At 45.2% G+C, this 27,680-nt stretch overlaps 1 protein-coding gene across 1 annotated transcript in view; it reads right to left on the reverse strand.

Moving 5' to 3' along the window:
* The window catches only part of OTUD7A (OTU deubiquitinase 7A), a 461,376-nt gene that overhangs the window by 94,412 nt on the left and 339,284 nt on the right, over positions 1–27,680 (reverse strand). The window contains exons 5-7 of the mRNA XM_063926250.1: positions 24,947–25,129; positions 23,478–23,696; positions 708–809 (exon numbers count right to left, since the gene is read on the reverse strand). Coding sequence (XP_063782320.1) covers positions 708–809; positions 23,478–23,696; positions 24,947–25,129 — 504 coding nt within the window. The remainder of the gene's footprint in view (positions 1–707; positions 810–23,477; positions 23,697–24,946; positions 25,130–27,680) is intronic.

A 27,680-nucleotide genomic window follows, 5' to 3' on the forward strand; every position in this document is an offset into this window, starting at 1 on the left:
GCACAATAAAACTCTGCCCTAGTCTACAAACCTACAAGAGTTCCCTGAAAACTCACCTCTTTGGGCTAGCTTATCACATTCCAGAACCGCTCACTCAACCTTTATAAGCTTTCCTATCTAGTTATATCCCCACTGTACACTCTACACATATCCTCACATATTTTCTCTTTCTTTACTTTCCCATCCTCCTGACCCTTGGCCAACATCACTGTGTAACCTTATCATACAGACCACCAAGAACCTTTGCAATCTGGTGGAAAATTATGCAATAGATTGCACCTATCCTTGTGTATCAATGCCTATTTCCCAAAACATTGTAAGCTTTTGCGAGCAGGGCCTTCCAACCTCTATTACTGTTTGTTATTAAACAGTTTTGTTTTATAATTGTTGTTTCCAATTGTGAAGTGCAACGGAATATGCTGCGCTATATAAGAAACTGTTAATAAATAGTAATAATTAAATAAACCTGCACTACAAAGGAAAGGCGATGCTGTACTGTACTCGGATAAAGGTGGCTGCTTTCTGATGCCTGTTTTATTGTTTCAGTAATTTCATTGTGTTGAAATACATACCATTCATTACATACACGATACATGTATTATGTGCACATGGCACAAACATTTCTGCCCTGGCTTACACTACTATAAAATGCATTACAGTAAGGAACCCAGAAAAGCAGTAAGCGGCTGACATTAACAGTATCTTACCCAAAGAAGCAGCATGTAAGAGGCAGTTCCCATCCCCCGTTGTAGCTAATGGCAGAAGACGTTTGCAACTTGAGCATGTTGTAGACCACCAGTTCAACCTCCCTAGATAACAAAAGAAATATAAAACACTGTAAAATAAAAAAAACAAGTTGATCCAATTACATTTTTGAGGTTCCTCAGTCTGCCAAATACAGATAAGGTGACAAATTCAACAGGCTTTGTAGTGGTATGAAGACATGTGATTATGAATTCAAACTTAATTTCATACTTTATGTCGGATACATCCTTACTCAGTGCTTTTATGTTATAGCACAGGTAACCCTTTTTTTCTCGACTCTAAAAACCGAGGCCTAATGCACATTTGTAAGAATGTCTGTTTTATTAGTGTATAATTTGGATTTCCATGATACACGTGCCTACCAGAAAAGCATATATATATTTCTATATGCAGATTTAGCAGTATTTGAGAATAGCAGGTGTAGACAAACATAGACCGATTACAGTAATGGCATGTTTGCATAATTGTGACTGAGGTATATGTGTACAGATATTATATGCACCTGTCAGGAACTGTACCTGCTGGAGAGACTATACTCATTGCTCAGGGGTGTTTTAAGAGAGGCAGGGTCATTCCACTACTACAAGGAATGTAATAAGATTTGCAAAAAAGTAGTCAGAGCAGCTAAAACAGAAAACAAAAAGCAAATTGCTAAGGAGAGTAAAACAAACCCCAATTTTTTTTTTTAAAGTATATAAAGGGTAAAAGGTTAAAAAAAGAGACTATAGGACCATTAAAAGGAGAGTCGGGAGTATTGATAAATAATGACAAACTAAAACTTCTTTTCTCATGTGCCTTTTCTTTTCTTACTTACACTATCTTATACTCCATACTCCCTTTGATGGCACCTAACCCCGGGTTTTCTATACCTGTCCTATTTTGTCCTGTACTGTAAGTGCGGTTTTCTAGTTTGCTCATTTTATAATGTACTGTGTAATGGGCGCTGGGGATCCCTTGTGGCACCATATAAATAAAGGATAATAATAATAATAATAAAAGCAGAAATATTAATCAAATTTTTTCCATCAATGTTTACTACAGAGGATCAGATGTTGGAAGTAGTGAATAACACAAGTATTGATAATATACAGTTGCTTTGCACTTATTTGAGTTAGGAAGTAGTCGTGAGCTACTAAACAAAATTAAGATGACTAAATCTCCTGGTAAAGATGGACTTCACCCAAGGGTTCTTTTGGAACTTAACTCAGAGCTAGCAAGGTCTTTATATTTGATTTTCTATGAATCTATTAAAAAAGGCATAATACCAAAGGACTGGAGTATATCAAAGGTAATCCCTATATTTAAAAAGGGTAGCAAAACTCATCCTAGTAGCTATAGACCGGTTAGTTTGACATCAATTGTGGGGAAAACATTGGAAGGTATATTAAAGGATAGCATACAGGAGTACTTGGCTATCTCCAATGTTATTAATAGGAACCAGCATGGTTTCATGAGGGACAGGTCATGCCAAACTAACTTATTTAGCTTCTACGAGCAAGTGAGCAAAAATCGTGACCAGGATAAAGCAGTAGATGTGGTCTATTTAGATTTTGCAAAAGCTTTCGACACAGTGTCTCACAAGAGGCTGATTTTCAAACTAAGAGAGCTCGGCCTAGGAAACATCATTGGTACTTAGGTAAGTAATTGGCTAGATAACAGGGAACGGCGAGTTGTGGTTAATGGGATGTTCTCCAACAGGGCCACTGTATTCAGTGGAATACTGCAAGGGTCAGTTCTCGGGCCACTACTGTTCAATATATTTATTAATGACCGAGGAATAGGCCTGGAAAGCATGTATACATTTTTGCAGATGACACCAAACTATGCAGGGTAATTAACTCAGCAAAGGATACAGAGTACCTACAGAATTACTTACTTAAAATGGAAATTTGGGTAACGAAATGGAGAATGAGGTTTAACATAGAAAAATGTAAAGTCATGTACTTTGGAAATAAAAATAACCATGCAACCTACGAATTAAATGGAGAGAACGTAGGGAAAATAGTAATAGAAAAAGATTTGGGGGTGCTCATTGATAATAGATCTAATTACAGTCCCCAATGTCAAAGTGCAGCAATGAAGGCAAATAAGGTACTAGCATGCATAAAACGGGGAATTGAGACAAGGGATGAGAGTGTAATCCTACCATTATATAAATCATTGGTACGGCCACACCTTGAATATTGTGTACAATTCCGGGCACCTCACTAAAAAAAAACATATACTAGAGCTGGAAAGGGTTCAGAGACAAGCTATTGATAAAGGGGTTTGAGGCACTGGAATACAAGGAAAGGCTTACTAGGTTAAATATATTTACACTTGATAAAGATGTCTAAGAGGAGACATTATTAATATATATAAATATATAAAGGGACAATACATGAAGCTATCAGGAGATTTGTTTATTAAGAGATCTCTACAAAGGAGGTTACAGTAGAGAAAATTTCATACTCAAATGAGGAAGGGGTTCTTCACAGTAAGGGCAGTAAGGATCTGCAATTCTTTACCAGAGAAGGTCGTAATGGCGGAATCAGTCATTGAATTTAAGAATGAGTTGGATATATTTCAAGGATAGAGCATTTTAAAAAGATGGTATTGCATAACTACAGGTATATGTGGTTTAACAGAATAGTATAGGATAAAATAAAGGTTGAACTCGATGCACAACTTATCTTTTTTTCAACCTTATTAACTATGTTACTATGAGGGGGCACGTGGGCAGACTCCAGGTGGGCCCCCTTCTCTTCATGGCACAGTAGACTCTGGCATTGTGCCAGAGTCTAATGTGCATGCGCAGGTCTCCGAAACATGGCGCCCACCATGTTCTGGAGACTATGGGGGTCATTCCGAGTTGTTCGCTCGTTGCCGATTTTCGCTATACTGCGATTAGTCGCTTACTGTGCATGCGCAAGGTTCGCAGAGCGCATGCGCTTAGTTATTATACACAAAAGTTAGGTATTTTACTCAGGGCATAACAAAGCTTTTTCATCGCTGTGCTGATCGTAGTGTGATTGACAGGAAGTGGGTGTTTCTGGGCGGCAACTGGACGTTTTATGGGAGTGTGCGGAAAAACGCAGGCGTTCGAGTTGCAAAACGCAGGAGTGGCTGGAGAAACGGGGGAGTGGTTGGGCAAACGCTGGGTGTGTTTGTGACGTCAAACCAGGAACGAAAAGGACTGAGCTGGTCGCACTGGCTGAGTAAGTCTGGAGCTACTCAGAAACTGCTAAGAAATTTCTATTCGCAATTCTGCTAATCTTTCGGTAGCAATTCTGCTAAGCTAAGATACACTCCCAGAGGGCGGCGGCTTAGCGTGTGCAATGCTGCTAAAAGCAGCTAGCGAGCGAACAACTCGAAATCGCCCCCTAAATCCCTACTGCGCATGCGCGGTGGCTATATTGTCGGTGATTTTTTACCGCGGCTGCAGCTCTGACGCGGGACTCCAAAAAGGTAAGTTGAAAAACATGGGTGCAGGGTGTGCGGTGTGGGCCCCACTGGACCCTGGACCCCGTGTGCACCGCACACGTTGTACCTATTATAGAAAAGTTGCTGCTGATGACGATGATAATCAGCACCACTAGCTTAATCGACTCCTCCAGCTGACAGTATTTAATTAATTTAGTGTGGCTGCTATATTATTTGATGTTACAGACGTCTATTTGTATTACTTGCCATTTCCATTTAGTCTGTAGCATAGAAGAATTTTTAAAAGGATAAATAACAGATGTTTGTAATTTAATTTAATTTAATTTTACTTGATTTATTTGAAATTAACTTGTATTTTTATTTGACACTGTAAATGTAACTTTTGCATTTAATGATACTATCCAGGCACTATTCTCTGCTGTGTTTATGAGATTTAATTACATTATATTGTGTAGAAATACGATAAAGTGACTACTGCATTTACTATTAACAGTATCAAGCCACATAGCTACACTTTATTTAACCTACCCATTGCCTGGTTGTATACAGTGTTGTTGAGCTGTTAAAAAACTGGGTGTATTAGGAGACGTGTTCGTCTGGGCATATGCACATAAATGTGTCTATGATCGTGTGTCTTTTCCTGCAAATGTTCATGGCGCAAATACGTCCAACGTTGCATCAGACCCATGAAGTGGGTTTTTTTAATGGGTTTTTTTTAAACAAATTACCAAAGGGATTATGGTTCTCAGAATACTTCTGCTTCTCGACAAAGAGGCCCTGGATGCGGTGAAACAAGTTGTAGGATACAGATTGATCAGCCACTGCACTACTGCTACCCAGCTCCCGCTATCTGCACAAGCCTGCCCAGTACACCTGCTGAGGGCACTGCTGCGACTGGCACTCTGGAGCCTCTGCCTCCAGCTCCAGTCACTGCACCTAGCAAAGGAAATCCCCTCTGAGCGTAGCTCAGTATTCTCCCACAGCTGGTAGCTATCACAGTAGCCTGCAAGTGTCCACGACTGCTCTACAAATTTGGCACTACTGGTCCCAGTGGGACCTTCTATTTCATTGGTCCTATTGGGTCAATGAAATAGAAGCGCTACCAAGACACTACGGACATATATCACCCTTATTGCGATGAGAAAAGTTTTGATATGTATCGTTGATTACCACAGGCACAAGTAGACGTTAAGGCCCAGATTTATCAAGCCTTTGTCACGAACCGGTCTCTTACCTCTGCGGGTTCTGGGGTTCATCCGTTGCCAGTGTGGTTGCTCGCGGTGCTGTGCGCCCGTGTGGGGACACGGCGTGATCAATGGCACAGGTAATGCAGAGTCTGGGAACTGTGAGTGCGGGGACCAAATGGCCTAAGGCACTGCGGTGTGTCTGCTGTATAGGAGGTGGCCATGTTGGAGACCAAATAGCTAATACAGAGCACTTGTGAAAACACCTGTGGGCAGGTGTAAGCCAATCCCGTGCTTGTGCTGCCTTTAAGTAGGCTGGGATTATGTTACTCTGGGCCAGTGCTTTGTTGTATCAAAGCTGTGCTCTAGCTCTGAGCTCTCTCCGTGCATTCCTGTGTGATTCCCGTGGTCCAGATATCGCCTCCGTTCCCAGAGGTCCGTCTGCAGCCTTCACTGCTGAAAGATCCACCGGCTCTCTGCTGTGCTGTCAGTTAATTGCACTCCTATTGGAAATAGTTGGATTCCCAGTGTCCTGCATGAGGTTACCTTGTCAGTCTGCCTATCATTCAAAGTCTGGAGGATTCCGTTTCTCTCAGCTGTTCGTTTGTTCAAACTCTGCATTTAACCCATTCATCACCTTGTCTTCTACTACAGTTTCACAGTGATCTCCGGAACCCGCAAGTAACCCAATTCAGTACTTTTATTTGCTATGTTGTCATTACAAGGATAATTCATCACAGTCTCTCAGTTAACTCTCAAAACTCCATTGCCAATTCTTACAGTTAATTCTCCATGTCTGCATTAACCAGTTAAACACAATCTGCAGTTCAGCATCAAAGCTTGTTTATATTTGCTATGTTGTCATAACAAGGATAATTCTTCACAGTCTCTCAGTTAACTCTCAAAACTCCATTGCAAATCCTTACAGTTATCTCTTCATGTCTGCATTATCCAGTTAATCACATTCTGCAGTTCAGCATCAAAGCTTGTTTATATTTGGACAATCCAACATTTATTCATCAGCTTGTTTTGCATGTTTCCATGAACATTTCTTTTATTTATTTTTGAGTTTTCTCTTGCATATTATTCCTGCAATACTTCAGTATAATATGATGATTAACAACTTGTCAGTTAACCCTTTACTGAATTGTTATTTTGAATAAATATATGAATCAGAACTTTCTTCGTCCTCCCTGCTTTCTTCATAGCCCAGCACCTACACCTGTGGTTGGTTCCGGGTTAACGGATTCACAAAAACACCCGGACCTGACAGTAAGCACTGGCCACATGGATCCGTCAAGTGACCAATTCGCAGGAGGCGGTGCTACGTCAGATATCCTTTCCCGTCTGGAAAACCAGGAGTCTATACAGACACAAATAGTGCAGTTTATGCAAACTATGGCAGACCGTTTAGAGACTCTCCATACGGCTATTAAAACGTCCCAAGTCCAGATTCCAACCCCGGATGTCCCAGTTACCACTACAGCTTCTCCTGTGACGCTGCCTACGTCCCGCTTGCAGTTACCCTCTCCGAGTAAGTTTGACGGAACTCCAAAACTTTGCAGAGGATTCCTGAATCAATGCGAGATCCAGTTCGAACTGATGTCCGCCAGTTTCCCATCAGCTCGTTCTAAGGTCGCATATATTATTGCCCTCCTCTCCGGTCAGGCTCTGGAGTGGGCATCACCATTATGGGAGAGAGGTGATCCTATCCTCTCGAATTACAAAGAGTTCGTATCTTCCTTCCGGAGAATCTTTGACGAACCAGGCAGGACCACCTCAGCATCCTTGGAGATTCTCCGTCTACGTCAAGGTTTACGTCCTGTCAGTCAATATATTATTCAGTTTCGCACGTTGTCTTCAGAGTTAAACTGGAATGAGGAGGCCCTGATCGCCGCGTTTTGGAATGGACTTTCAGAAAGAATCAAGGATGATTTAACTATCCGGGATGTGCCAATTAAACTGGATGAATTGATTTCTCTCTGTAACAAACTTGATCTACGTTACAGGGAGCGATGTTTAGAGAAATCCAGGGCAGAGCGATCCAGTCCACGTGATCATCCTAGACCTCGACAAGATTCTCCATCACAGTCTCCAGTAATGACTGAAGAACCTATGCAGATTGGGCGCTCTCGCCTCACAGAGGAGGAACGACTTCGTCGTCGACAGGGTAACCTCTGCATGTACTGTGGGTCCTCCGAACATTTAGTTAAATTCTGCAAACTCCGACCGGGAAACTCTCGCCTCCTAGCTTATTCAAGAGAGGTTAAGCTAGGAGTTACTTTAGAATCACGTTCTGGGAAAGAGCCGACCTTGTCTATTCAATTAGAAGTTCCAAGTTCTACAGTGAAAGTTTCAGCTCTCCTAGATTCCGGGGCAGCCGAGAACTTCATCTCCTCAGCCTTTGTCATACGGTCTAAAGTTCAAACCATGCCTCTGGAAGCAGCAGTTGCCGTTACAGCAGTGGATGGAAGTCGAATTCCAGATGGTATAATTACTCATCGAACCGTATGTCTCAAGATGAAAGTTGGTGAGCTCCATTCCGAATACCTCTCCTTCTACGTGATTCCCAAAGCCTCTCAAGATGTGATACTTGGTTTACCTTGGCTGCAGAAACATAATCCTCAACTTAATTGGCAAACCATGGAAGTCCTTTCATGGGGTAAATCTTGTACCAAGGACTGTGTAGCTACAATTGTACCTTTTCGGTCAATTAGCCTTTCCGATCTACCTCCGGTGTATCAATCCCTTGCGGATGTTTCCAGTAAGCAAGCAGCAGACTCTCTACCTCCTCATCGTGATTGGGACTGCCCAGTCGTCCTGGTTCCGGGCAAGACCCCTCCTAGGGGACAAATTCATCCGCTATCCATCCCAGGGACGCGAGCTATCCGGGATTGGTCCACTCCTACAACTCTCAAGGGGATTCAGCGATTTCTTGGCTTTGCTAATTTCTATAGGAGATTCATTAAGAATTATTCTACGTTAGCTGCTCCTATCACAGCCCTAACTCGCAAGGGAGCAAATCCTACGAACTGGTCTTCTGAAGCAATCAGAGCCTTCTCTGATTTAAAGCAAGCCTTTGTGTCAGCCCCCATTCTTCGACAGCCTGATTTGAATCGTCCCTTTCTACTAGAGGTGCATGCATCTACAGAAGCAGTAGGAGCTGTGTTGTCACAAGTCTTTGAAGATAAAAAGGTCCATCCCTGCGGATATTTCTCCCGTAAGTTCCTCCCGGCAGAACGTAATTATGCAATCGGTGAGCAAGAGTTACTTGCCATCAAGTTGGCATTTGAGGAGTGGAGATACCTTCTAGAAGGAGCTCAACATCGCATTACAGTTTATACTGATCATAAGAATCTTCTGTATCTGCAGTCAGCTCAGTGTTTGAATCCACGACAAGCTCGATGGGCGCTTTTCTTCTCACGATTTGATTTCAAACTCACCTATCGTCCAGGGTCTCAGAACAAAAAGGCAGATGCCCTTTCCCGGTCCTTTGCTTCTTCTGAATTAGATGATGCTACCACGAATCAAGCCATTGTGAATCCTACGTCCTTCTTAATGACTCGAACCTCTCCAGTTCCTCCGCCTGGCAAGACCTTTGTCGCCACAAGTCTTCGAAAACGGCTGCTTACCTGGGCTCACTCCTCTTCCTTCATGGGTCATCCTGGGGTTCTAAAGACTCTCAAATTTATTCAACAGTCTTATTGGTGGCCACGTCTCAAAGCCGATGTCCAAGAGTTTATAGCAGCATGTCCTAAATGTGCCCAACATAAGAGTCCAAGAAGTTCTCCACCAGAGTTCCATCCATTGCCAGCCCTAGAGGTTCCAGCAGCAGATCAAGAGCTTCAACGTCTATCTAGCATCTGGAGTTGTGTACGTAAGTCCTTGGTCAAAACTTCCGCTCGTTATAAATCTTTTGCAGATAGAAAACGTAAAGCTGTACCGAGTTACAAAGTGGGAGACCAAGTTTGGATTTCTACGCGCAATCTCAAGTTCAAAGTTCCTTCTAAGAAATTTGCTCCCAAGTTTATTGGTCCATTTCCCATTGTTAAGGTACTCAACCCTGTGTCATACAAAGTCAAGTTGCCACCGTCTTTGAGAATTCCTAACGCCTTTCATACATCTTTACTGAAGCCTTTGATTCTCAATAAGTTCCGTACTACCCAGTCCAAATCTCCTAAAGTTCACTCTTTGCAGAATGAGGAATTTGAAGTTAAAGAGATTGTGGACTCACGTTCCCGATATGGACGTTTACAGTTTCTGGTCGACTGGAAGGGTTACGGTCCAGAGGAAAGATCCTGGGTTTTCTCTGAAGATGTTCATGCTCCAAGACTGGTACAGAAATACTTCTCCAAAAATCCTGATAAGGTTCAAAGGTGTTCGGAGACCACCCTTAGAGGAGGGGGTACTGTCACGAACCGGTCTCTTACCTCTGCGGGTTCTGGGGTTCATCCGTTGCCAGTGCGGTTGCTCGCGGTGCTGTGCGCCCGTGTGGGGACACGGCGTGATCAATGGCACAGGTAATGCAGAGTCTGGGAACTGTGAGTGCGGGGACCAAATGGCCTAAGGCACTGCGGTGTGTCTGCTGTATAGGAGGTGGCCATGTTGGAGACCAAATAGCTAATACAGAGCACTTGTGAAAACACCTGTGGGCAGGTGTAAGCCAATCCCGTGCTTGTGCTGCCTTTAAGTAGGCTGGGATTATGTTACTCTGGGCCAGTGCTTTGTTGTATCAAAGCTGTGCTCTAGCTCTGAGCTCTCTCCGTGCATTCCTGTGTGATTCCCGTGGTCCAGATATCGCCTCCGTTCCCAGAGGTCCGTCTGCAGCCTTCACTGCTGAAAGATCCACCGGCTCTCTGCTGTGCTGTCAGTTAATTGCACTCCTATTGGAAATAGTTGGATTCCCAGTGTCCTGCATGAGGTTAACTTGTCAGTCTGCCTATCATTCAAAGTCTGGAGGATTCCGTTTCTCTCAGCTGTTCGTTTGTTCAAACTCTGCATTTAACCCATTCATCACCTTGTCTTCTACTACAGTTTCACAGTGATCTCCGGAACCCGCAAGTAACCCAATTCAGTACTTTTATTTGCTATGTTGTCATTACAAGGATAATTCATCACAGTCTCTCAGTAAACTCTCAAAACTCCATTGCCAATTCTTACAGTTAATTCTCCATGTCTGCATTAACCAGTTAAACACAATCTGCAGTTCAGCATCAAAGCTTGTTTATATTTGCTATGTTGTCATAACAAGGATAATTCTTCACAGTCTCTCAGTTAACTCTCAAAACTCCATTGCAAATCCTTACAGTTATCTCTTCATGTCTGCATTATCCAGTTAATCACATTCTGCAGTTCAGCATCAAAGCTTGTTTATATTTGGACAATCCAACATTTATTCATCAGCTTGTTTTGCATATGTTTCCATGAACATTTCTTTTATTTATTTTTGAGTTTTCTCTTGCATATTATTCCTGCAATACTTCAGTATAATATGATGATTAACAACTTGTCAGTTAACCCTTTACTGAATTGTTATTTTGAATAAATATATGAATCTGAACTTTCTTCGTCCTCCCTGCTTTCTTCATAGCCCAGCACCTACACCTGTGGTTGGTTCCGGGTTAACGGATTCACAAAAACACCCGGACCTGACAGCCTTGGAGAGTGATAAATTGCACAGTGATAAACTACCAACCAACCAGCTCCTGTCATGAGACAGGCTGTGTTTTAAAAATGACAAGTTAGGACAGAGGTTCCCAAACTGTGTGCCGTGGCTCCCTGGGGTGCCTCGGGACACTAGCAGGGGTGCCCTGGGTTGGTGGTCCAGGACCAATTCAAATTATTCATGGTCAATATAATAGGCAAAACCAGTGCTGGTGGCTGCCAGTCATAAAATATGTGGCCAAACAGAAGGAAATCTTGTCCCTCACCACACAACTGGCCCTAAGGATGACATATAAACGTGATCTACTTAATGTAATATTTCTTTCTAAATTTCTCAAGAAGAAATTTTTGGCCTAGGGGTGCCGTGAAAGAAATGCTGATATTCTAGGGCGCCGTGATTCAAAAAAGTTTGGAAACCACTGAGTTAGGAGTTGAGTGGTTGGTACTTTATCACCATGCAATTTATCACTCTCCCGTGCAATTTATCACTCTCCAAGGCTTAATAAATCTGGGTCTTATTCTACTACTTTTAACTGATGATCCACTAAAGTGGTATTAAAGACACTGGTTTATTGCTGGATTCCTTTCATTATTTGGCTGCGTAGAGCCTGACAGCAAAATCTGAGGGTCACCGCACCCTCTAGCAGGATCAATTATTGTTTCCACCAAGGAACTTTGTAACTAGTTGACAGACACTATAACACACTAATACAACTGTGCAGATTGTGACTCTGGGTATTTATAGTGATATTAGTACTATACATATGCTGGTATTTTCTCCAATATAAAAGTGGCTCAAATGAACCACAACTTTAAGGTGCATTTTGATTGCTGATTTGTTTTATACCGCACTCCTGCAAGATTATTTGTTAGATTTTTTTTAATAAACGTGCAATATTATGTCATTATAGTACTGATGTGTATTTTCTTTGCAATTAAGCACCACCTATGTTTGCATTTTACTTTCACAATCTCCCTGAAATGCTTTTTCAAAAGTAGGCAAGTACTTTAATGTTATAGAGCAGCCCCACTGAGGCAGCAAAGCGATTTATTATGACATGTTGCTGTTGCAGATACAGGATGGAACTTGCTGGGAAGTAATATACGTAATGCCAGCAATTACAAAGGAGACGCTTCCTACTAAATTCTGGCTGGAGAAAGTTTTCCCTTCATACTGTAAACAGATAGCGCTGAGGTTGTTTCTTGTAAGCAGATGCCATCTGTCTCTGATTTTTGGGGTTCATTCCGAGTTGATCGCTAGCTGCCGTTGTTCGCTGCGTAGCGATCGGTGGATAAAACGGCTAATCTGCGCATGTGTATGCACTGCATACTTACCTACATTGTATTTCTCCTCTCCGGAAGAAGCCCGGAGAGGAGACGCTGCAGGTGTCTTCGAGGGGCGGGGCCGGCCTGTGACATCACTAAGCCCCGCCCTGAATCGGGAAATGCCGCGATTTGCGTAATTTTAACCCCTTCTCCACCCGACGGACCTGCGAATGTGGGAGGTTATCTCTCCATTCTGCTCGCATCACTAGGGTGCGAGCAGGATGCGGGAGACCTGCCTACTCTTGCGGGGGTGCAGGGGGCTACCCCAAAAAACGGGAGCCTCCCGCAGCTTCCGGGAGAGTAGGTAAGTATGATGCACTGCAATGCGCACGCGCGATGTACGGGTACAAAGAGCATCGTGGTTTTTCACAGGTTCTAGCGAAGCTTTCAGTCGCACAGCCGATCGCAAGGAGACTGACAGGAAGAGGGCGTTTCTGGGTGTCAACTGACCGTTTTCTGGGAGTGTTTGGAAAAACGCAGGCGTGGCTGGGCGTTAGCAGGGGGGGTATCTGACGTCATTACCGTGTCACTCGTCGCATCAATCATCGCACAGGATAAGTAACTACAGAGCTGGTCATGTTTTGCACAAAATGTGTTTGCAGCCGCTCTGCTGCACAGGCGTTTGCACTACTGCAAAGCGAATAATAAGATTTTACTTACCGGTAAATCTATTTCTCGTAGTCCGTAGTGGATGCTGGGGACTCCGTAAGGACCATGGGGAATAGAAGGGCTCCGCAGGAGACAGGGCACTTTAAGAAAGAATTAGGAATACTGGTGTGCACTGGCTCCTCCCTCTATGTCCCTCCTCCAGACCTCAGTTAAGGAAACTGTGCCCGGAAGAGCTGACAGTACAAGGAAAGGATTTTGGAATCCAGGGTAAGACTCATACCAGCCACACCAATCACACCGTATAACTCGTGATAAACTTACCCAGTTAACAGTATGAACAACAACAGAGCACCAGATAAACCTGATGCAACCATAACATAACCCTTATTTAAGCAATAACTATATACAAGTATTGCAGAAGAAGTCCGCACTTGGGACGGGCGCCCAGCATCCACTACGGACTACGAGAAATAGATTTACCGGTAAGTAAAATCTTATTTTCTCTAACGTCCTAGTGGATACTGGGGACTCCGTAAGGACCATGGGGATTATACCAAAGCTCCCAAACGGGCGGGAGAATGCGGATGACTCTGCAGCACCGAATGAGCAAACACAAGGTCCTCCTCAGCCAGGGTATCAAACTTGTAGAACTTTGCAAAAGTGTTTGAACCCGACCAAGTAGCTGCTCGGCAAAGCTGTAATGCCGAGACCCCTCGGGCAGCCGCCCAAGAAGAGCCCATCTTCCTTGTGGAATGGGCTTTCACTGATTTTAAAGGCAGCAATCCAGCCGCAGAATGAGCCTGCTGAATCGTGTTACAGATCCAGCGAGCAATAGTTTGCTTTGAAGCAGGAGCACCCAGCTTGTTGGATGCATAAAGGATAAACAGCGACTCAGTTTTCCTGACTCCAGCCGTTCTGGCTACATAAACCTTCAAAGCCCTGACTACATCTAGTAACTTGGAATCCTCCAAGTCACGAGTAGCCGCAGGCACCACAATAGGTTGGTTCAAATGAAAAGAGGACACCACTTTTGGCAGAAATTGCGGACGAGTTCGTAATTCTGCCCTGTCCATATGGAAAAACAGATAGGGGCTTTTATGTGACAAAGCCGCCAATTCTGACACACGCCTAGCCGAAGCTAAGGCCAATAGCATGACCACCTTCCACGTGAGATATTTTAACTCCACGGTTTTAAGTGGCTCAAACCAGTGTGATTTCAGGAAACTCAACACCACGTTAAGATCCCAAGGTGCCACTGGTGGCACAAAAGGGGGCTGAAAATGCAGCACTCCCTTTACAAACGTCTGAACTTCAGGAAGAGAAGCCAGTTCCTTTTGAAAGAAAATGGATAGGGCTGAAATCTGGACCTTAATGGACCCCTATTTTAAGCCCAAAGTCACTCCCGACTGTAGGAAGTGCAGGAAACGGCCCAGCTGGAATTCCTCTGTAGGGGCATTCCTGGCCTCACACCAAGCAACATATTTTCGCCATATACGGTGATAATGTTTAGCAGTCACGTCCTTCCTAGCCTTTATTAGCGTAGGAATAACCTCATCCGGAATGCCTTTTTCTGCTAGGATCCGGCGTTCAACCGCCATGCCGTCAAACGCAGCCGCGGTAAGTCTTGGAACAAACAGGGCCCCTGTTGCCACAGATCCTGTCTGAGAGGCAGAGGCCATGGGTCCTCTGTGAGCATTTCTTGCAGTTCCGGATACCAAGTCCTTCTTGGCCAATCCGGAACAATGAGTATTGTTCTCACTCCTCTTTTTCTTACGATTCTCAGTACCTTGGGTATGAGAGGAAGAGGAGGAAACACATAAACCGACTGGAACACCCACGGTGTCACTAGTGCGTCCACAGCTATCGCCTGAGGGTCTCTTGACCTGGCGCAATACATTTGTAGCTTTTTGTTGAGGCGGGATGCCATCATGTCCACCTGTGGCAGTTCCCATCGACTTGTAATCTGTGTGAAGACTTCTTGATGAAGTCCCCACTCTCCCGGGTGGAGGTCGTGCCCGCTGAGGAAGTCTGCTTCCCAGTTGTCCACTCCCGGAATGAACACTGCTGACAGTGCTTTTACGTGATTCTCCGCCCAGCGAAGAATTCTGGTGGCTTCCGCTATCGCCACCCTGCTCCTTGTGCCGCCTTGGCGGTTTACATGAGCCACTGCGGTGATGTTGTCTGACTGAATCAGCACCGGATGGTTGCGAAGCAGAGGTTCCGCTTGACTTAGGGCGTTGTATATGGCCCTTAGTTCCAGGATACTGATGTGCAGACAAGTCTCCTGACTTGACCACAGACCCTGGAAATTTCTTCCGTGTGTGACTGCCCCCCACACTCGGAGGCTTGCATCCGTGGTCACCAGGACTTAGTCCTGAATGCCGAACCTGCGACCCTCAAGAAGGTGAGCACTCTGCAGCCACCACAGAAGAGACACCCTGGCCCTGGGGATAGGGTGATCAGCCGATGCATCTGAAGATGCGATCCGGACCACTTGTCCAACAGATCCCACTGAAAGGTCCTCGCATGGAACCTGACGAAGGTAATGGCCTCGTATGACGCCACCATCTTTCCCAGGACTCGCGTGCAGTGATGCACCGACACCTGTTTTGGTTTTAAGAGGTCTCTGACCAGAGTCACGAGCTCCTGAGCCTTCTCCGTCAGGAGAAAAACCTTCTTCTGGTCTGTGTCCAGAATCATGCCCAGGAAGGGCAGACGCATCGTAGGATTCAGCTGCGACTTTGGAATATTCAGAATCCAGCCGTGCTGTTGCAACACTTCCCGAGAGTGTGCTACGCTGATCAGCAACTGCTCTCTGGACCTCGCCTTTATGAGGAGATCGTCCAAGTATGGGATAATTGGGACTCCTTGCTTTCGCAGAAGCACCATCATTTCTGCCATTACCTTGGTAAATATTCTCGGTGCCGTGGACAGACCAAACGGCAACGTCTGAAATTGGTAATGACAGTCCTGTACCACAAATCTGAGGTACTCCTGATGAGGTGGATAAATGGGGACATGCAGGTAAGCATCCTTTATGTCCAGAGACACCATAAAATCCCCCTCTTCCAGGCTTGCAATGACCGCTCTGAGCGATTCCATCTTGAACTTGAACCTTTTCAGGTATATGTTCAGGGATTTTAAATTCAATATAGGTCTGACCGAACCGTCCAGTTTCGGTACCACAAACATGGTCGAATAGTAACCCCTTCCCTGTTGAAGGAGGGGAACCTTTACCACCACCTGCTGAAGATACAATTTGTGAATTGCAGCTAACACTATTTCCCTCTCTATGGGGGAAGCTGGCAGGGCCGATTTGAGGTAACGGTGAGGGGGCATCACTTCGAATTCCAGATTGTATCCCTGAGATACAATCTGTATAGCCCAGGGATCCACCCGTGAGCGAACCCACTGGTGGCTGAAATTTCGGAGACGCGCCCCCACCGATCCTGGCTCCACCTGTGGAGCCCCAGCGTATTGCGGTGGATTTAGTGGAAGCCGGGGAGGACTTCTGTTCCTGGGAACTAGCTGTATTGTGCAGCTTCTTTCCTCTACCCCTGCCTCTGGCAAGAAAGGACGCACCTCGGACTCTCTTGCCTCTTTGTGATCGAAAGGACTGCATTTGGTAATATGGTGCTTTCTTAGGTTGTGAGGGAATATATGGCAAAAAATTTGACTTCCCAGCCGTAGCTGTGGAAACTTGGTCCGAGGGACCGTCCCCAAACAATTCCTCACCCTTGTAAGGTAAAAGCTCCATGTGCCTTTTTTAGTCGGCATCACCTGTCCATTGCCGAGTCCACAGGACCCTTCTGGCAGAAATCGACATTGCATTTATTCTAGAGCCCAGTAGGCTAATGTCTCTCTGGGCATCTCTCATATATAGGACAGCGTCTTTTATATGCCCCAGGGTCAGTAATATAGTATCCTTGTCCAAGGTATCAAGTTCCTCAGATAAAGTATCTGTCCATGCTGCTACAGCACTACACATCCAGGCCGACGCAATTGCCGGCCTTAGTAGGGTACCTGAATGTGTATAAATGGACTTCAGGATACCTTCCTGCTTTCTATCCGCAGGATCTTTTAGGGTGGCCGTATCCTGTGACGGCAGGGCTACCTTCTTAGATAAGCGTGTCAAAGCTTTGTCTACCCTAGGGGAGGATTCCCAGCGTAACCTGTCCGTTGGCGGGAAAGGATACGCCATAAGCAACCGTTTGGAAATCTGCATTGTTCTATCTGGAGATTCCCAAGCTTTTTCACATAACTCATTTAACTCATGTGAAGGGGGAAAGGTCACCTCATGCCTTTTTTCCCCAAACATATAAACCCTCTTGTCAGGGACTGGGTTTTCCTCTGAGATGTGCAATACATCCTTCATTGCTATAATCATGTAGCGGATGGCTTTAGCCATTTTAGGCTGCAACTTTGCATCATCGCCATCGACACTGGAGTCAGAATCCGTGTCGATATCTGTGTCAACAATTTGGGATAGTGGGCGCTTCTGAGACCCTGATGGCCTCTGCGCTGTAGGAGCAGGCATGGGTTGAGACCCTGACTGTCCCAAGGCTTCAGCTTTATCCAACCTTTTATGCAAGGAATTAACATTATCATTTAAAACCTTCCACATATCCATCCAATCGGGCGTCGGCGGCGATCCCACATTCATTTGTACCTGCTCTGCTTCCACATAGCCTTCCTCGTCAAACATGCCGACACAAGCGTACCGACACACCACACACACAGGGGATGCTCTATTTGAGGACAGAACCCCCACAAGGCCTTTTGGAGAGACAGAGAGAGAGTATGCCAGCACACACCCCAGCGCTATATGACCCAGGAATTACACAGTAACTTAGTGTTTACCCAGTAGCTGCTGTATATACTGATTTTGCGCTAAATTTATGTGCCCCCCCTCTCTTTTTACCCTCTTTCTACCGTGAATCTGCAGGGGAGAGCCTGGGGAGCTTCCTCTCAGCGGAGCTGTGGAGAGAAAATGGCGCTGGTGAGTGCTGAGGAAGAAGCCCCGTCCTCTCAGCGGCGGGCTACTGTCCCGCGATTTTGTGTAAAATAATGGCGGGGGCTCATGCATATATACAGTGCCCAACTGTATATATGCTCTTTTATGCCAAGAGGTACTTAATTGCTAACCAGGGCGCCCCCCCCCCCCCCTGCGCCCTGCACCCTACAGTGACCGGAGTGTGCGGGTTTAATGTGGGAGCAATGGCGCACAGCTGCAGTGCTGTGCGCTACCTCATATGAAGACTGGAGTCTTCTGCCGACGCTTTTGAAGTCTTCTTGCTTCTCACGCCGGCTTCTGGCTCTGCGAGGGCGACGGCGGCGCGGCTCTGGGATCGGACGACCAAGGGTGCGTTCCTGTGTACGATCCCTCTGGAGCTAATGGTGTCCAGTAGCCTAAGAAGCAGGACCTATCCACAGTGAGTAGGGCTGCTTCTCTCCCCTCAGTCCCACGTAGCAGAGAGTCTGTTGCCAGCAGATCTCTCTGAAAAAAAAAAAATCCTAACAAAATACTTTCTATTTAGCAAGCTCAGGAGAGCTCACTAAAGTGCACCCAGCTCGTCCGGGCACAGATTCAAACTGAGGTCTGGAGGAGGGACATAGAGGGAGGAGCCAGTGCACACCAGTATTCCTAATTCTTTCTTAAAGTGCCCTATCTCCTGCGGAGCCCGTCTATTCCCCATGGTCCTTACGGAGTCCCCAGCATCCACTAGGACGTTAGAGAAATACACTCCCCCATAGGCGGCGACTATGCGTTTGCACGGCTGCTAAAAACTGCTAGCGAGCGATCAACTCGGAATGAACCCCTTTAGCCTATGTCAAAAGTGCTCGTACTGTAGTTTGTTGAATCTCCGTCACTTGACGGGCTGAGATGTTAATACTAATTGAGGTCAGAGAGGGTGGCTGCTTGCATCAGATGCAGGTAGGCTGAAACCACTACTTAAATTGTATTAACAGCCCAGCATCTGAAGTAGGTAGTAGTAGTAGGTATAGGTAGGGGTGTCTCTAGAGAGGAGGGGACCCGTGTGCAGACTCCGTGTGTGGGCCCCCTCCTCTCCCGTAGCCGTCACACCGCTGCTAGCGCTCTGAGCGCTGTAGACTCTGGCACAGTGCCAGAGTCTACAGCGCAAGCGCAGGACTCCGAAAAATGGCCGCCGTGCCATTAAAATGGCCGCCGTGCCATTTTTTTTACGGAGTCCTGTGCATGTGCTGTAGACTCTGGCACTGTGCCAGAGTCTCTAGTGGTCAGTGTGCTAGCAGCGGCGCGACGGCTACGGGAGAGGAGGGGGCCCACACACGGTCAGCAATGGACTCTGGAAAGGTAAGTATAGGAGAAATGGGTGCAGTGTGTGCGGTGTGGGCCCCCCGCGACTCAGGGGCCCGTATGCACCGCACACACTGCACCCATTATAGAAATGCCAATGGGTATAGGACAGGAGGTGATGCGGAAGGAGTCTGGAGTAGAGGAGAGAAGGGGGGGTGGGGAGAGGTATTTGTGATAATCATGGTTTAGATATGTTCCTGAAAAAGAATACATAATGCCAAATATAAGGGAAGGTGGGAGCAGTGGTGCAAGTAGAAATTTTTTCTTAGTGGTACTGATAGTAGAAATTGGTGTGGTCAAGTGCCAGGGGGCGTGGTCACACAAAACTAGGGGAGTGGCTACATGACAATAGGGGCATGGCCACATTATGCCACACCGTAATGCTCTTACACAATATGCCAAACACCGTAATGTCCAGTACACATTATGCCAGACACCGTAACACCCATTACACATTATGCCACACACCGTAATATTCAATACACATTATGCCACACAGTTTTATACCACTGACACCATTTTATGTCCCACACACAAAAATGCCCCTTATAAATTATGTCCCAGTGGTGGTCTGGTGGTACTGACCACCACCATATTTCTCAGTAGTACCATATTTCTCAATGGTACTTCAGCACTGGGTGGGAGGGGCCCAACAAGAAGAAACCGGTCATTTAAGAAATGTGCTGACATGGATGCAGGTGCTAGGAGGGGTCAGACATATAAGCTGCGTTCAGTAGAGAGGGCAATGCAGGTTCACTACATCCTCCTCTATTCTCAGAAAAGCAGCGCAGGAGACAAGTAACTATTGACAGTCTAAGACCATGGACTGGATAACTATGTCCAGATAATTACCCATTTCCAGTAATCTGACCCCATCTCTAAAACCAGAGGGTAGGGGACTATAGCAGACGTCTAAGTCACTATAGAATTGCTGGTAATATAGAATGGTGCATTCTCAGAGACACTGCAGAATGGTGTATACTGCTCAGGTCTCTGCGGTGGTGCCACACTGGGAACTATTGCAGAGCAGGAACAGTGCCCATTGCCTGCCTATTGGACTAGGTGAAGATCATAATAGTCTGACGCCACTGCAAACACCCAGAAGTATTATCCAGCCATAGGAGAAGCAGTACCCATATTTATAGCTGTGTATAACTCTGCCGGTATTGGCAGCTTGGCAGGCACAGCTTGCATGGATTGTTTCTATATTCCTCCCTTTCCTCCATAGAGGGAAAGGACTGACACCATGAGTGCCCTAAACAACAGACTATGAGACTCTGGTCTGGCATATATTTATTACTCAATGTATAACTGTCACGTGTAATATATGTGCAATATACCAATGGAGATTGTCACTGGAAGGACTTGCCTAGTAGTTGCACAATGTCAATTCTTAATGTTCAATATTATGGACGCAGCAGGATACTTCCGAATCTCTATTCAGTTGTTTTCTCTGCTAATCTGATAATCACTGTATCATGCTACTGTATAATGACTACCTTATCATAACTATCTTCTTATATTGTTTTGTGTGTTATTTGTATGTTTATATGTATTGCAAGCTTTAAACAATGAAAAACACAATAAAAAAATAAAACAACACAAAGCCACAGTAAAACATTCCTGTAACATGTAGACTATTCATGTTCAAATAGCCAGCATTTTGTTCACTGAATTCTGTATTCTGATTTCTTCATTTAAACAGAGAATAATTTTAATATTTCTAACTTATTATGAAATGGAAAGTGGTTTCTTTTCCATTTCTAAAAATGATCGTAGTCATAACCTACACAGTAGCACTATACAAAATAAACTTTTAAATGTATGCACAAATCATTCCTCAATATATATTTTGTAATATTCATGTGATTTTCTTAACCTGAAAGCTTTATATTAACACTGAAAATCTCAGAACGATCCCTCTGTGCATTATTAATTGCCAACAAGAACTGTGAAGTAAATAAGTAGGTAAATATCCCATGTAATAAAATACATCTATCCCAGCAATAACAGTACAGTCTAATTTACAGCTTATTTATCCATTTACATACCTCCCGTACTTATGAATTGCAAAGCTGTGACATATTGGACCAGAATGCAATCTATCCAATTCATACCGCACATGCCATATCTGTTTGGAGCAATCCCACTCACTTTTTCTGACAGGACATCAAATTTGCGACTGAAAACTGACTGTTGGCAGGTATGACAATAGGGAATATACTGAACTGGCAAAAGTCATGGGATAAGTGCCCAGTATCATGTAGGACCCTATCTAGCCCAGCGAAGTACAGCAACTCGATGTGGCATCAAATCCATAAGTGAACGAAGACCTATGGAGATATGTTGACCCATGCCTTCTCGATAGCTACCCACAGCTCCATGATATCTGCAAGTGCAAAATCTTGGTGCGAATGGACCTTTCGATCACATTCAATAAAAGCTCAATTGGGTTCATGTCAGGCGAATGTGGTGGCCACATCATTCACCGGCAATCTCCACAATGCTCCTCAAACCAATTCTGGACAGCTTAGGAAAGATGACATGGTGCATTATCCTGCTGGAATATTCCACTGTTGTGGGAGTACATGAAGTAAATGGTTATCAAACACTGCAACTTAGTTGTTACTGGTCAATTACATGTTCAGGTGGACCAGTGTACCCAACCATTGCCACATGAATACACAACCACATAATTATGGAACCAACACCATCCTGCATGGTGCCTTTCTGGCAACTGTGGTCCATGGCCTCATGGGTCTGCGGCACACCCGAACACAACCATCAGCCAGAAACAACTGAAACCATGACTCATTGGACCATGCTACATGTTGCCAGTCATACAGGGGACAATTAGTGATGTTACAAGCTCAGGCTAGGTGTGGTGTCCAATGTCGTAGTCTTAACAGGGGCACTCTGGTGGATCTTCTGCTCCCGTATCTCATGGAAGCTTTAAAACGCTGCACTGACCTACTAGTTATGCGACTGGTACCTCCTGCATTGAATGTGGATATGATTTGAGCCAGTGTCACTTGTCTGTTACCACAGACAATTCTAGCAAGATACTGCTGTTCACGGTCATTTAACATCTGTGGAAGGCCACTGAACTGTCCACGGTGGGTGGTAATGCCTTCCATGAGGTTTTCCTCGTGCCCACATGACACCATAGATTGAGGAATGTTGAATGTCCACGCAACTTCAGAAACAGATTGTCCCATCCGTCGGGATCCCACTATCATGCCCCGTTTGAACCCTGACAATTCATGTCGCTTTGCCTGGCCAACCTGTGGCTCTCTAGCTGTACAAGTTAAACTATGCAATGCTATCTAACTATCTAACTACCTGAAAAAAATATGGCAAGTCACTTACTTTTTAATGTGATGAGTCTACAGCTAGTGGGCAAAAAACATTGTGAAGCCTAAGTAGTGACACATTACATTTAATGAGAAATGCTGTCACACAAGCTTTAGCTAGAAGGACAGTAGCAGCACTCCCCCATGACAGGGAAACAGACTTCTCAGAAATAAGATGATCTGCTCCAGATTTTTAAATCACTTATGAAAAGAACTATAAAGTAATGATAATGAGAAAGATATCGTTCCTTAGTCTTTTTCACAACAGGTTATATGTCATATCAATAACAAGATGCTTATAAGATTTGCTGGTATAAAAAGTAATAATGCAATATTAAAAATATATCTATTCATTGGCCCCCCCTTTCATCTATAACAAGACACAAAAGGACAAAACATTGATCCGATGATCTCAGGGGACAGCAGTAAAAGTGTGTTTTGATATGCAATTATCTAACACCCATAAATAAAGGGCCAACATGGCATTTTATAACAGAGTATAAAGTTTGTGTACTTGACACAAGTCTGCAAAATTCTAACTACCAACATAAACTGACTGTCTCATGTAGCATACTGGTAACAGTGGAAAACACAATCTTGCCCTTATCGTTTCAGTCGTGAGACTTTTATCAAGCACATAAAGCATCAAACTGAACTGACACAGGTTGTCACGTGGATTCTTGTGGTGGGAGACCTATGACTGCCACTGCCTATGGAAAATATGTGTGGTTGCAATATACCTCAGAGGGCACCAGGGCATTTTATCTAAGGAACTTGTGGAGTGACAGCTTTTAGCTATGCTACTATACCACTTACCTGCCTGCTCCAAAGCCACCATGGTTGACTGCTCAATTAAATCCCGTTCGATGAAGACCCTGAAGTCCTCGCTGTACACACTAAGGTCTGGTAGCTGGAATGTGTAGATGGGCATCTCTAGAGGGAACGGATCACTACTGCATTCATTGGCCACATGCAGCCGAGCCAGGGAAACAATAGCTGAACTGGCATGAGATATGCCTCTGGACAATCTTTTCTCTACACAAATAGACAAAAGACAAACAACTCATTAAAAGAGGTTTACTACCATTGTAACTCCCTTGTATTTTACTTCTCAACCAACCATTCAAGCCTTGAACTACACAGGAGGTGGTGTATAGCGATGCAGCCATGTTTATATCACCGGGTAACTTCTTTCATTACTAAACCCCTGTGTGTTTGGAGCCTGAGGAAAGTTTAGGAAAACAAGGATGATGTAGAGAGAGGCGTGAAGGAAAGTTGTTCTTTGTCAGAGCACATTAGGGGTAATTCAGAGTTGATAGCAGCAGCAAATTTGTTAGCTAATGGGCAAAACCATGTGCACTGCAGGGGGGGCAGATATAACATGTGCAGAGAGAGTTAGATTTCAGTGGGGGGTGTTCAAACTGAAATCTAACCAGCAGTGTAAAAAAAAAGCAGCCAGTATTTACCCTGCACAGAAACAAAATAACCCACCCAAAGCTAACTCTCTGCACATCTTATATCTGCCCCACCTGTAGTGCACAGTTGTTGGCTCGTTATTTTTCTTTGCATCGGTGCGATTTTCCGCTAACTGCGCATGCGCAATGTTCGCACTGCGTCTGCGTCAAGTAAATTTGCTAAGAAGTTTGGTATTTTACTCACGGCATTACAAGGTTTTTTCTTCGTTCTAGTAATCGGAGTGTGATTGACAGGAAGTGGGTGTTTCTGGGCGGAAACTGACTGTTTTATGGGTGTGTGTGAAAAAACGCTGCCGTTTCTGAGAAAAACGTGGGAGTGGCTGGAGAAACAGGGGAGTGTCTGGGCGAACGCTGGGTGTGTTTGTGACGTCAAACCAGGAACGACAAGCACTGAACTGATCGCACTGGAAGAGTAAGTCTTGAGCTACTCAGAAACTGCAAAGAAAAGTCTTTTCGCAATATTGCAAATACTTCGTTCGCAATTCAGCTAAGCTAAGATTCACTTTCAGAGGGCTGCGGCTTGACTCGGAATGAGGGCCATGGTTTTGTCCAACTGCTAACAAATTTGCTGCTGTGATCAACTCTGAATTACCCCCATAGTACAAAGTAAAAGTGTCATTCACATTTCAAAATTATTTTTTACAATTGCGAAAAATAAAGTTATAAATATACTATGGGGATCAAAGGTAAGATTGTAAATAGTCATGAAAGCTCATTTTGTTAACAATACTGGGCTGCCAGGTTAAATAAAACGTAGAGGCACAACTGTCGGTATGCTCACTTTAGTTTATTCCAATAAAATTCCATTACCCTGAGCAATGTCTTCTTGTCTTTGGAGGTTTGGCCTCTCGATCTTGTTGACATGCTGGGTGATCTCTCTGTCTGGCTGCTTATAGTATTTCCCTTCATTAAATACTTGAGGCAAGTTTGCAGTGTGCACCTGTCGCAGTTGCTCATAGTCACTCAGAGCTGCTGTCAGATCCCAGTTCTTTCCTGACAAGTAAAAGTTTTACAAGTAAATTAGTAGCTAATGTTCATTTTAAAATTATGCAAATAGACTGTACAATAAAACCACTTTGCATTGTATGTTTTAAATTCCTGTGAAAACAACTGTTTAATAATTCAATTAGGAATAGTAATGCACATTGAAAGAAACTATGGGGGTCATTCCGAGTTGATCGCTCACTACGGATTTTCGCAGCGCAGCGATCATGGCAGAACGGGGCTAATCTGCGCATGCGTATGCACCGCAATGCACAGACGCATCGTACAAGTACACAGTGGTTCGTTACCCAGTGATGGCTTCTACGACGATTCCTTTCGCACAGCCGGTCGCAAGGAGATTGCCAGAAAGAGGGCGTTTGTGGGTGTCAACTGACCCTTTTCTGGGAGTGTTTGTAAAAACGCAGGAGTGTGTCTGACGTCAATTCTGGGAACAAAAACACTGTGAAGTGATCGCAAGGACTGAAACTGCACAAAATGTTTTTGCAGAGATCCGCTGCACACGCGTTCTCACACTTGCAAAGCAAAAATACACTCCCCCGTGGCCGGCGACTATGCGTTTGCACGGCTGCTAAAAGTAGCTAGCGAGCAATCAACTCGGAATGAGAGCCCATATACTAAAGTCTGTGTCCAAAAAAACTATTAATATAGCATTCAACTTAAATATCTGAGAGGAATAACAAAGATTTGGAAGCAAAAATGACACAATGGGCCTGTCTCAGCGCTGTCAGCAATGCCCACGGTTAAGCAACGTGATTCTTTTGCTTCTGCGCATGCATAAATACTCCTATGTACACACAAAAGGCACTGTTGCGACAGTACAGTATCAGAAATGTCTTGGAAAACTGCTGGACTTTCCTGGGCGGTGACTGGGTGATGGATAAACAGATGCACAGAGATGGTCTGTCTTACAGTGTTCTAGTAGTGCTGCGGGTGTGTCACTGAATTGCATGCGTACATGGACACTCAGTTGTTCACACTGGAGGCCATAGTCAGACGGCTGGCACAAGTTTCCGATGGTATGACCGATAGTGGTACAATGGCATCTGCAGACACTGAGTGTGTCAGTCCATGCATCCAGGGCCGTAACTACCTATGGGCCAGCGGTGCCTGGCACACAGCTCAAAAGCACTGTGGGCACAGGACCACCGCCGAAAACCGTGGGACCGCAGCTGCCGACGCTAGCTGTAGCGCTGGCAGCGATGACGGGTGAGCGACTGTATGCCCGGCCCCTGCTCCCGCAATTGCCGCAACAACTGCCTCCCCCCCCCACCCCATATTCGTCCGCAGCTCCTCCTGCTCATATTACACTAGAATCAATTGCCGCCCAAAGCTCAGCCCACTTCCTCGTGACCTCCACCCCAATGTCTGTCTGCTGTATGTAAATTACAGCAGCAGGCATTGAAAGAGAGCTTCTACCCATGCGCTCACCGACTCCACCCGCGCCGCCCGTCTTGCAGTATGTGGAGAGGGAGAGAGGGCAGAACAGAAGCCGCCATCTGAATAGATAAGTAAGCAGTGCAAAACACACCCTCACTCTCTCTCTCTCTACACACACACACACTCTTTCTACACACATACACACACTCTCTCTCCCCTCTACATAGCTAGCGTAATGTGTATAAGGGGCTCTTCTATGGCGACTGTCAGACGCTGCTGCGCTGTGTAATGGGACTGTCGGGCACTGCTGCGCTGTGTAATGGGACTGTCGGGCACTGCTGCGCTGTGTAATGGGACTGCCAGATGCTGCTGCGCTGTGTTATAGGACTGCCGGACGATGCTGCGCTGTGTAATCGGACTGTTGGACGCCTCTGCGCTGTTATGGGACTGTCGGACGCTGCTGCGCTGTGAAATGGGACTGTCGGACGCTGCTGCGCTGTGTAATGGGACTGTCGGATGCTGCTTTGCTGTGTAATGGGACTGTCAGACGCTGCTGCGCTGTGTAATGGGACTGTCGGACGCTGCTTTGCTGTGTAATGGGACTGTCAGATGCTGCTGCATTGTGTAATGGGACTGTCGGACACTGCTGCGCTGTGTAATGAGACTGTCGGACACTGCTGCGCTGTGTAATGAGACTGTCGGACACTGCTGCGCTGTGTAATGTGACTGTCGAACACTACTGTGCGGTGTAATGTAACTGACGGATGCTGCTGCACTGTGTAATGTGACTGCCAGATGCTGCTGCACTGTGTAATGTGAGATGCTGCGCTGTGTAATGTGACTGACGGACGCTGCTGCTCTGTGTAATGTGACTGAAAGACGCTGCTGCACTGTGTAATGTAACTGACGGACGCTACTGTGCAGTGTAATGTGACTAATGAACACTACTGTGCTGTGTAATTTAACTGACGGACGCTACTGTGCGGTGTAATGTGACTGACGGACGTTGCTGCGCTGTCTAATGTGACAGATGGATGCTGCTGTGCTGTCTAATGTGACTGACGGATGCTGCTGCATGGTGTTATGTGACTGATGGACGCTGCTGCGCTGTGTAATGTGACTGATGGATGCACTGTGCGGAGTAATGTGTTTACTGGACGCT

This window comes from Pseudophryne corroboree, chromosome 6 (genome assembly GCF_028390025.1).
Source record: "Pseudophryne corroboree isolate aPseCor3 chromosome 6, aPseCor3.hap2, whole genome shotgun sequence".
Taxonomy (NCBI): Eukaryota; Metazoa; Chordata; class Amphibia; order Anura; family Myobatrachidae; genus Pseudophryne; species Pseudophryne corroboree.